The following is a 10,926-nucleotide window of genomic DNA, read 5'->3' as shown; positions in this document are numbered from 1 at the left end:
CTAACTTCCTGCTTATTTTTTCGACTATAACTCATAATGCCTATATTCTCTATGCTAAAGTGCGATGTAACAAGTATATGCAGATCTGCGTTAGATATAAATTCTGTATTTATTTCGGTAAGCTCACTTGTCACGAAAGTACGATCATTTTTACCTGGTTTAATTCCTAGACACGGGACTTGTCTATGCACTACCCACCCTAGTCTGGTAAGTGATGCTGCTCGTAGATATCGTGTGGTTTAAAATGTCCGTATGGGTATAATTAAATCCCAGTGATCTTGTAACAAACCGCACCCGTTGACTGGACAAATCAGATGCCTCCATCTTTCCAACATAGGTCAGACCCATAGGATCAAAGAGTCCCTTGATTCCGATATCTTCCGCGACTTTTGTTTCTAATATTGTCACCGTCGCTTGTCCACCTATCTTCGGCTCACTCTTCTCAGGATGATGACTTTTCCGCCAATCTCACTATTTTGGACAGTACGAATTTGACCTTCTGGTAATATATTTGACGTTGTACCCTGACATTATCCCGTTTCCGTACATTGATTGGCTCCTCTTCCTCGATTTTCACCTCTTCCTCGCCCTGCTGCATTTCTTCTGCCAACCATTTTGCTTCTATTTAGTATATCGAGACTTAGCAGCTTTCTTTATAAGTTTCCTCACCACACTGAACTGAAAAAGACCGGCCTTCTCCCGTTTCCCTAACCCCCGCCAATCGAGCCAGCCAAGCAGGCTGACCTATACAGATTCCAGGTGGTGACCAATGACCTCTTAATAGGTTCACTAATTCATTTCCAGCAATGTCACCCCTATAATACCCAGCGCCTCCACCATTCGGTTACCAACCAGTTTGATCTCCCGCCAGACTAGCCAGAATAGCGCGGGGGAAAGGGAGATTCTTCAAATTAATTAGGTCAAACGCATATTTAAAATACCGTTATTATTTGCAATGAACTTTTACAAAAAAATTTAGTTATCACACTTTACAATTGGTAAGACACTCGGCGAGCACAACCCTGTTTTCACACTTTTATTTACCAGAGTATTCCTTGAAGGTCGGGATCTTTTCGCCTTTCAATTCCAGGGTCACATACAGTTCTGTAACCAACTCAACCGCAACGTCAACAGTCGACGCAACAGAATTAGGCCACTGAATAAGTGAAAACACAATCTCAGTCAAAACAAAATAACATCCCGCAGAATGTCAATTCTATCATATCACCAATGAAACACAACCCTAATACAATAACGTCACTATAAAATAAGCTTAAATCTGATCTAACTCCACTTCGTTACAACCATACTTGAACAATGAATCGAGAACATATTCTCCTTTATTAATTCATCCGAACCTTCGCCCCTTCTTACCTGGGCAAATAAATCCAAAAACAAACGTTAATCACAAGATCGATGTCGCCCCCAAAAACAGGCTGTCAGCTCTCTCCTGAATAATTAATAAATCAATAAAGATTTTCGCCCCTTGAACACCGCTATCGGTAACAGTAAACTGTTTTTTCGAGATATGACTAAATAAAAATAAGTTTACGTATTATTTCTCAATCAAATAATTACCATGAAAACGTGACGAATATAATTGTCACGAAACTTGAAAGAAATGGAATAAGCTTTTCTACATTAAAATGGAATGCAAATTACGCATCTTGCTCAAAGCAGATGCAAAAACACAAATATGAAAATAACAACATGTGATAACCATGCAAGTGTCATTTTGTTGAAAACATGTCTTATCGTCTTTAGAATTCTTTACAATTCTCTAAAGTTTTCAATCACATTAATTAAGGCTTTAATATAATTTTCAGACCTTACTCATATAATATTATAATCAAGTAATTATTTAAATAAATAGTGAAAAATGACTAGGACTTAAAGTGGTATTTAAAAAATACATGTTCCAAAAAATATATATCTTATAAAATGAATCTTTTAATGAATGTTTTCATTATGCTACATTATTATTATCATTATTATTGTGGAAATAATAATTTATGAAGTGCCCATACGTTCCGAGTTTACCCAACTGAGTTTGGCAGAGTTTCTCATACTTTTTTTCTTCGCGTAAATAAAAAAATCAATTAATCAAAATATTAAATAAAACATGTAGGTGATAAATATAAAAGGGGTGGTTTTTTAATGGTTTTAGAGTAACATAAAACAAATTATTTTAATTAAACTTGTTAGAAGCAACAAGTATCATTTCTTCCGTAATTGATGAATAAATCTGCAATTTTCTCATAAACAAGTTTTCTTACTCCTCTGGTCCAAGAAAAACTAGCGTGGCTCAATTCCTTGAATTTTTTTCTACAGACAACATTAGGAAGTTTTTTTACTAGTATCTCAACATCCTGAAAAAAATATAAGAGATCGATTTTAATTCAGCAGAAAAGAAACTTATACATTAACATCAATTAGGTTGATTTTTACTTTAGCGTTCCAAAGTGTCCTCTCCTTTTATAGTATGACAAATAAATATAAAGCGCTGCCGTACATTTTATAACAAAATATTACGCGAAAATAGTGATCATCATTAATTGTTATTTGAAATTAAAGGTGACAAGTTTGACTTTTACTAAATTCTTTGTAGGTACAAAATTAATAATTATAGTCTGCATTATAAATCTCTTGAGTAATTACTTTCGAGTTTCAACCTCAAATTGCAATGCCGCGTGATCAGACTACAAACTTTTGGGAATTTAAAGTTAAAGATTTAAAGAATTTAAATTTATTTATTTAATAATAATTTAATAATAATAATTTAATAATTTAATAATAATTTATTCAAATTTAAATTTAAAGAATTTAAAGTTAATTCTGAAATACTTTCCTCTAAACTATCAATTTTCAATCTTAGTTTTTGTTTTTTTCCACTCAATATATGTTACATGTGTAAATTTTAAATATTTGAAAAATGGTGGTACTCGCGTGGAAAAATTAAATGACAGTCTGGGGTATGGTCTGGCGCTGATGAGCTAGATAAAAATAAAAAAAGTTTGGTCTAAAAGGACTTTCGCTGATCAGCTATCCTAGAGGAAAAAAATTTCTAACTTTGATCAGCAAATTTTTCAGACATATTTTAAAAAGACACAGGGTGCCTAGAGTAATAAAAAATAAGATATTGACGGTATAAAAACAAAAATTGTCATCTTGTCACCTTCACATTCTGGTTTGGTCCAGGTTTAAGAATCATCAGCTAAATAAACTGATAGTGAAAAATGTTTTCTTTTCCAAGGCATTACAATAATAAAAGAACTCTGGTCAGCATCTAACCGTCCTCCAACTAATTTCTACTCAGTTAGTAACTAGCGACTGACCATACAGTTTGCTTTGGTTTTAGGCTAGCAAAAAGACGCTTTACACTGTTATTCAGGCCAGGACTCGAAATCAGACTGTATGGTCTGGACCGGGCCAGCTTTAGAAGATTCTTTATAATTTCTTAAATTTGAAAACTTTATCAAATTGTGCTTCGATATAAGCACTTTATTGAGATAACTTTAAAAACAATTTAATAATAAAAGAAAACTAGAAAATGCCTGGGAATGAGTACTCCGATTTGAAATTATTTTTTGTGATTCGTTTCGTACTTCTGGAGAAGCTAAGTAATCTTGAAGCCCTTGAAAAATGGCTATAGGCACCATCACATTCTCCAGGGGATACTCTGGAGGATATGTTGAGTTATATATTCCCATATTTCCACTTTTTCCATAATCATATTGACGAAAAGTACCTGTGTAGAAAAATCTAATTAGCAAAGTTGGAAAAGAAACTCTTAGGGAACTATTAAGCTCTGAATTTAGGTTGCCTACTTTTTTTGTATGAATTACATTTATGTTCAAATATTAAAATTTTAGCAAACTAAAAATTTCGTGAACATTCAAATGTTCAATTATTCCACATTCAAAGTGTTTTACTAGAAATTCTAAATTTATTCTAGTTATTATAATGATAAAAGTAAATTGACCGGATATAAATCCATTGCAAATTTGATGGATTTCTCATTTTTCATATTATAAAAAATAGATGCCTCAAAACATTTTTTTATCACATCTTGTAATTCTAGTTTCAAAGAATTGAAGAAAGTACTAATATTTATTATAAATTGTACAGTACCTGGGTTACTGACACCAAAACTATAATGAGTAATTAGTTTGGTAGAAATTCCTCCAGGAATGTATACAATTTCTCTTCTTACAACTTCCTAAAAATTACCATTTTTCAAGTAATCTTAATAGAAATTTTTGTGAATATTAGAAGTTAAACATGTTGAAGTTATTTTTACCAAATCTGCACCATTTTCGTCGATTCCAAAAATTGAATATATAAGAATAAACACGAGAAATGTTGATATTCTATGTTCGAAAATGGAGGTTAACATATATACCCAGAAAGGGAACATTGTGAAGCCGAAGTGACCTACAATATCAAAGATCCCCTATGGTAATAAATAATATGAATTAGTTTTTCTCGAACGCATTAAAAATAATAAAATAATATTGTACTATTATTTGTATGACATCGGAATAACTAATTCAACCGTATATTTTTAGTAAGTAATTCTAAGAGTGTTCTCACTGAGATAAAACGACCCAGAACCCATAATGGCAGCCATGCAAGTCCTTTTATATGCCCAAAAAGAGCAGGTGGTGCCATGTTCAGAGCTAAAGTTATTTTTTTACTGTATTCGGGTTTTAGAGACCCCATGACAAGTAACTCGGTACATGATTGGGAATAGCATACATAAAAAAGTTCACTTTTTCCAGTCTGATTCAAAATAAAATCTATTGTATCGGGAATGTCGATAACACCACTTTCGTGCCAACTGTAAACAAATTAATTCAATCTTTCCTGAATCATTGAAAAAATTATTTAAAAATTTTAATTTATAATAGATTATTTGACTAATTTCAGTTTCACCTAAAGTTCCAGAAACTGGAACTTGTCGTGGAGTAAGTTTGGTGCTTTTGGGCAAAAATGGTTCCTCGATTATTTCCCAACCACACATCAAATCCCTTGTCAGCGAGCAGATAAGCTTTTAATAAAATATGCTAATTAATCTTCGGAAAGTAAATAATTATATGCTTTCTCAATTTTTCATCAATTTTCTCAATTTTAAAGATACAAATGTCTTCTTTATTATCTTTTCGGTGCGGATAAAAATAAGCAGCCGTCCATAAATCAGATTTGCTAAAGCCAAAATATACGGTTGTAACAGGGGGAGGTCAGAAAGGAGTCTAGCGGAAGCAACATTTTGAACTTAGATGAAGTTTCGCACTTTTCTGATGATAAATTTTAACAAAACATGTAACTATTTCGAAGAAAATCCGTCTCTTTTTTGGTTGAATATTGATTTTTTTGTTGAAAATTTAACTATTATATTTATGGCTGAAAATTTATGTTTTATAGCAAAAATTTCACTCTGTACATTGAAAGTCCATATTTTTTTAATTCATCTTTTTTGATAGAAACGTAATCTTCTTGTTTAAAAATTCATTATTTTCGTTAAAAATCTAACTGTTTAATCATAATTAATTACATTTTATGAAAAAGATCTTTTCACTTCGCTGAATTGCTTTCTCATTGCACTATTCGAGGGATCGAAAGAAGAATACTTTTTCAGAAATACACGCTTTATCAAGCCAGGTGTTATATTTATGATGCGAATAGTTTAAAAGAATCTGTATTATCATCAAAGTTAGTTACCACAAATTAACTCTTCAAATAACAGAAAATAATTAACGTCATTTCTGACTAGAAGGAAATGAAGAATCAGATAAACTAGCAAAAACAGAACAGAGCAAGATGCAGTATAAGAATAAAGCACCTTACAGACAGAAACTTTAAGTTTTCATTATAAGGAGTCTATGCCTCTACAACAAGTCATAGTTGATATTAGCTTGTGTCAGGTAGAGCAAAGACAGTATTTTCGATGAGATTCACGAACTTAATCCAAAGAATTTAGAAAAATTATTGAACAGGTATAATGAATCCCATGCAGGGCACCAATCTTGGTTCTGGGATAATGAAGCTATTGATTGCATCATTTATATTCTTTGCACTCACATTTCTGAAAGAAAAAATGAAGAAGACCTTTTAGAAGAATCAACAAAGCAAGATCTTTGCGGAGAATTTAATAATGACAAATTCACACTTGAGGTGAATAGTTTCCGGAAGGCTTTCGAATAACATAAAAAATCACTGCAGAAGGTCGACAACTTGAATAAATAAGTTCAACCAGTGGCTCAAACAACCTTAGGCTGTATTAAGTTAGTAGCACCTCAGCGACGAAGTACTGTGCGTTTTACGGGCGTACCTGAAAAAATTAGTTTTCCTCAGGCAAAGGGTCCTGTATCACAGCCATCACTCTTTATAACAAAATACAACAAATCTGCCTAAAATATAAAAAATGCCTTCACCGGTTTCATTAATGAACCTTGAGGTACTCTGTATAGATCCACTTATACCCTCGAACGAAAAAGAAGGATTCTAAGAAATCTGTTTAGATCGAACTTTTGCTTCTGACATAAACCGTCAGTGGAAAGAGCAGTTGTCATGTCACGCAACAATTATGTCTATTTTATTTCAGCAAACTGCGAACCTACGAATTCGATCTCCACGCTTCTCGTCGCTACAGAGCATCGTGTTCTACAAGACCTCTAGGAAAGCCGACCTCGCAGGGCACAAGTCCTGGTCGCTCTCAACGGTCGATGCAAGACTTCCGATAGAGTGACAAAAACATATAGGCGCGTTCGTGAACGATCCACATGGCCCAGCCTCCGGGACCAAATAAACAACTAAATAAAAAGTTTTCATAATTGTTTAAAGAATAATTTCAAGTTAGCCCGTACCCATTTGCCAATAGTGATTATCGACACACCATTTGGCGTATATTATAAAGTGTCCCTTTATACTGTATGGAAACTCCCTACAAATCCGAATGGGAACAGTTATTTACTAACTATACAGGACAGCTGCAGCAAATATTGCTTAGCGGTATCTAGTTCAGATATTAAAGCTACCACTATCGCACATGCCGCTGCTACTCACGTCACCTCTTAGTACGGTGCCTTTAATTGTATCTTCAATGACCGAGGAGGAGCCTATTTGAGTAAAATGATGCGAAAAATGGAAAAACTTTTTCACGTAAAACAATTGACTACTTCGGGATATCGTCCGCAAACGAATGGGTCCCTGGAAAGAAGCCATATCGTTTTAACAGATTATATCAAACATTACGCGAGCGATTATGAGGACTGAGATAGACTGCTCCGATTCGCCGTGTTTGCCTACATCAGTTCGGCTCATAAAGCGACGGAGTTTGCTCCCTACGAAATTGTTTTCAGAAAATCCGCAAAAGTACGCACCTCTTTTCCGTCTGAAGACCACCTGGATTGATATATGGATTGATGCAAAGGGAACAACAAAGAAATACTATGATCAAAAGGCTAGGCCACTAAACGCGAAAGTGAATGATCTTAGTATACGTGGTGAAAGATGTACCCAGTATGAAATTCGAGTCGCAAAGTCATGAACCATTCAAGATCAATTTAAGACAGTTAAAATAATGAAAACAAAGTATTATTTCAATTTATGCACATAAAGGATCTGTGTAATTATGATTAGGAATATACAAGAAATTAGGCTAATCTTAGAGTATTTTGTCAAGCATTACCCAAGAATTATCTTGTACGAAAATATTTTCAGGTTGTGAACCGTTCAAATTTTTTTTCTCTCTAAAATTGTCCCTGAGTTATTTAGTGGGTCATAAAATTCACTACAAAATAACTTTGATGTTTATTTTCAAGAACTTTCTATTAAAGAGATACAGAATCATTAATTCTGAAATGATTCTAAAGTGGGAATTAAAGTCTTGGCCACCGTGACCTGAAAGGTAGGTTGTTGAAAATATTGAAACCCATGCCGATGCATTCTTTTATGTGCATTTACTGCTCTGACTCTTAAATAAATCGTACACTGTAATCAAGTGTAATTTAATTAAAGGTATAAATAAACCCTAGTTGCTCAATGTTAAATTAGGTAAATTAAAGAATTTCCAAACTAAAAATTTGTTAATAGGGGGAAGAAAATTAGAGCTGAGTTGTTCAATTTTCCCAAAGTCTACGACCCGTGTCTTGGGATCTTTCTATGTTATTTACATACAGCGACTCGAATTAGACACAGCAAACTTCTGTGAAAAATCACTTTCCTTACCAGCAGTAACAGAACCTATAATAAAAAGGAGGGACCATAATCAAAAGTCGTGAAAAAATATCAGAATTTACTAGAGATATATGGACGCAGAACCAAATCTCTACTGGAGAAAAGCAAATTCAAACTCGGCGAAGACTCCATTGAAAGAACTTTCTTCCCGAGATGTAACAACTGGAACGCAGGACCGAAAACCTTCTTTTCATGAAACCTACCGACGAACATCGGATAACGAAAATCGTTTCTGAAGCTAGGAAGGACTTCTGAAAGGAATAATCGAAACTGTTGCTAAATTTGTCAAATATAACGATGAGCAACTATTGGACGCAAAAATCAACGAGGTAAATTCTGCAAGAAATAATTTATTTCACCAAATTGGGCAACAAACCCATGTTTCAAGAGCTGAGCTTGAGAAACTATATCGAAGAGAAGAAAATCAAGAAAAACGGCTTAATCAGTTTAAGTTTAATTTAAACAATACTGCGAGGATGGTCGATCATATTAGAGAATACTTGCCACAAAAAAGTACACATATACTTTAAATCAACTGTGAAGAATGATGAAAGCCAGATTAGATAGCTACAAAAGAAAAGCCGACCAACTCCCAGATGCAATACAAGATGGTAGAAGAGGACATCTACTATCAATATGTACAGTACCATGCTCGTAAACTCGTCATGATCCCAACGATCATGGTGAGATATGGATCTTTAAGGTTCGTACTGGATATACCACTTCTCGAAAAAACGGCAACAGATTATCAACTTCATCATTTTCATTCAATACCTGTATATAAAGCAATATTTGTAATTAAATGTGCCAGGCATATCTGAAATTTAATTCTTGATATATCGTTGTAGAAGAATCTCAAAGAACCTACATCCTAATAATTGAAGATCAATTCTCGAAATGTAAGTAGCATCAGTAATATCATCTTTGCAAGAAAAATCTTATCATCCACAAGACACCGACCAGTAAGACTTGCAAAAGTAAGCTGCTGCTCTACCCAACACAAGCTATAGTAGGTTAAAAAGCTTCGATATAAAAATTTCATATACCAGAGCGTTCCATACTAGATCAAGGTAAATACTTTAGCTGGATGGATTCAATCTCTCGACAGACAACAGGCGGCAGAATTAATCTGTATAATGTAAACATTCATCAAAATTCAGTTATCAAAATTGGGAATAGTCCAACTAGCTCCAGGCTGTACATTGAAAACGGAGTCTGAAATTTCAAACCAGTCTTTCAGTCAACTGCCATCAAAAGCATCGGGGATGCCCCTGTCCAAAAAAAGAGAAAGAAAATACCTCTAAGTGTTTGAAATGCAAAAATTTCCAAAGTGGAAGTGTAGCATAAAACAAAAAATACCTGCTGGGCGGCCACATTCTCATTGCTCTCTGCGGGCCAAGTTTGAGAGTGTTTATGGCGCATTTGTACGCCCTCACGCTTCGCGCACGTTTTCGTACGTTTAATGCGTACACTTCAACTATATTTTTTTCAAATATCAAAAATATTATAACTTAAATCGAGACCTGTGATTTAAACTTCTGGAAAATTACAGTCATAATTGAACTGAAATTGTTTCCATTACTTTTTAAAGAAGGTTCTCAAAGAAACTACGGCTTTGATAATTCTCATGACGACACTCGCGCTTCGCGCTCAATAATTAGGTTATAGAGTAACTTCTATCAGAAAAATAAAACGGTCTAGACAAAATTGAATAGCATGTAAAAAGTAGGTATGTTTCTCTATAGAATATTAATAAAAAAACGGTTTAAAATTCGGTTCTTAGACAACTCTACTTTGATTAATTAATTAAAAACATTTCTAGTTTCTGTCCAATTGGAAAATTTTATCAGGATAATTAGTAAATCTAGTTAAAATCTACTAAAAATAACGCTTTGAATTTAGCGATCTCTTAAAAACTACAATGGCAGGTTATTGAAAATAATCTAACTTTGTACATTTTGGTCTAATTAACATATTTCATGAGAAGAGGTTCAAAATATATTTTATATTTAGTAGAAATTTCAACCGATATTTCTTAAATAAATAGAAAAAAAAGTTTTCTCCTTTTTTGAAAATTCTCAAATTGTTGAAAAGAAAATATCTTTTTTATTTTTATCGAAATTAAAAATGTTATTCGGATACTTTGAAAGTATTATTCTTCTGTATTTAACCTAGATAGTTCCTAAATAAATTTTATATCTAGCGAAAACTTCGAAAAGAATTTTCTAATCGATCAGAAAATAATTTTTTTCTATTTCTATGGACAGTTTAAAAATTTGGAACAGTATACAACTTTTCTAATTTGCATCGAAATAAACATTTAATTTGGATAATTCGCAAGTCGTTTATTCATCTCTAAAAGGCTTTGAAACAAATTTGTAGAATTTGAAGAAAAAATTTTCAAATTGTCAAAATGCTCTACATTTTTTAATTCTGGCTAAAAATATCTGGGTAACGGATTTAGCTTTTATTTTTAAACCCTTAACAAGCGTGTCAAAGGCTGACTCGATTAGACAAGTCCTTCAAAAGTTAGCGTGGCTACAACTACATTCAGGTAACCATACAGACATGCAAATAGATAGCCATACAGACAGCCAGATACCGTCAACGTTTCAAAATATTCGAACTTTGTGAGTGCTGAAACGTAAAGATCTGTGAAAACCCTAAGATCCAATATTTAGACGATAT

At 33.3% G+C, this 10,926-nt stretch overlaps 1 protein-coding gene across 2 annotated transcripts in view; it reads right to left on the bottom strand.

The window, feature by feature from the left end:
- Positions 1-947: 947 nt before the first annotated feature.
- Positions 948-10,926, bottom strand: part of LOC117179594 (lipase 3-like) — an 18,275-nt gene continuing 8,296 nt past the window's right edge. The window contains exons 3-8 of one of the 2 annotated variants that reach the window (XM_033371560.1): positions 4,936-5,050; positions 4,594-4,840; positions 4,301-4,453; positions 4,132-4,219; positions 3,606-3,748; positions 948-2,369 (exon numbers count right to left, since the gene is read on the bottom strand). In XM_033371560.1, the coding sequence (XP_033227451.1) occupies positions 2,202-2,369; positions 3,606-3,748; positions 4,132-4,219; positions 4,301-4,453; positions 4,594-4,840; positions 4,936-5,050 (914 nt within the window). In that variant the 3' untranslated portion in view covers positions 948-2,201. The remainder of the gene's footprint in view (positions 2,370-3,605; positions 3,749-4,131; positions 4,220-4,300; positions 4,454-4,593; positions 4,841-4,935; positions 5,051-10,926) is intronic. The other variant, XM_033371561.1, reaches the window with a different exon arrangement.

This window comes from Belonocnema kinseyi, chromosome 9 (assembly GCF_010883055.1).
Source record: "Belonocnema kinseyi isolate 2016_QV_RU_SX_M_011 chromosome 9, B_treatae_v1, whole genome shotgun sequence".
Lineage (NCBI taxonomy): Eukaryota > Metazoa > Arthropoda > Insecta > Hymenoptera > Cynipidae > Belonocnema > Belonocnema kinseyi.
This window is presented reverse-complemented; position numbering and strand designations above follow the sequence as displayed.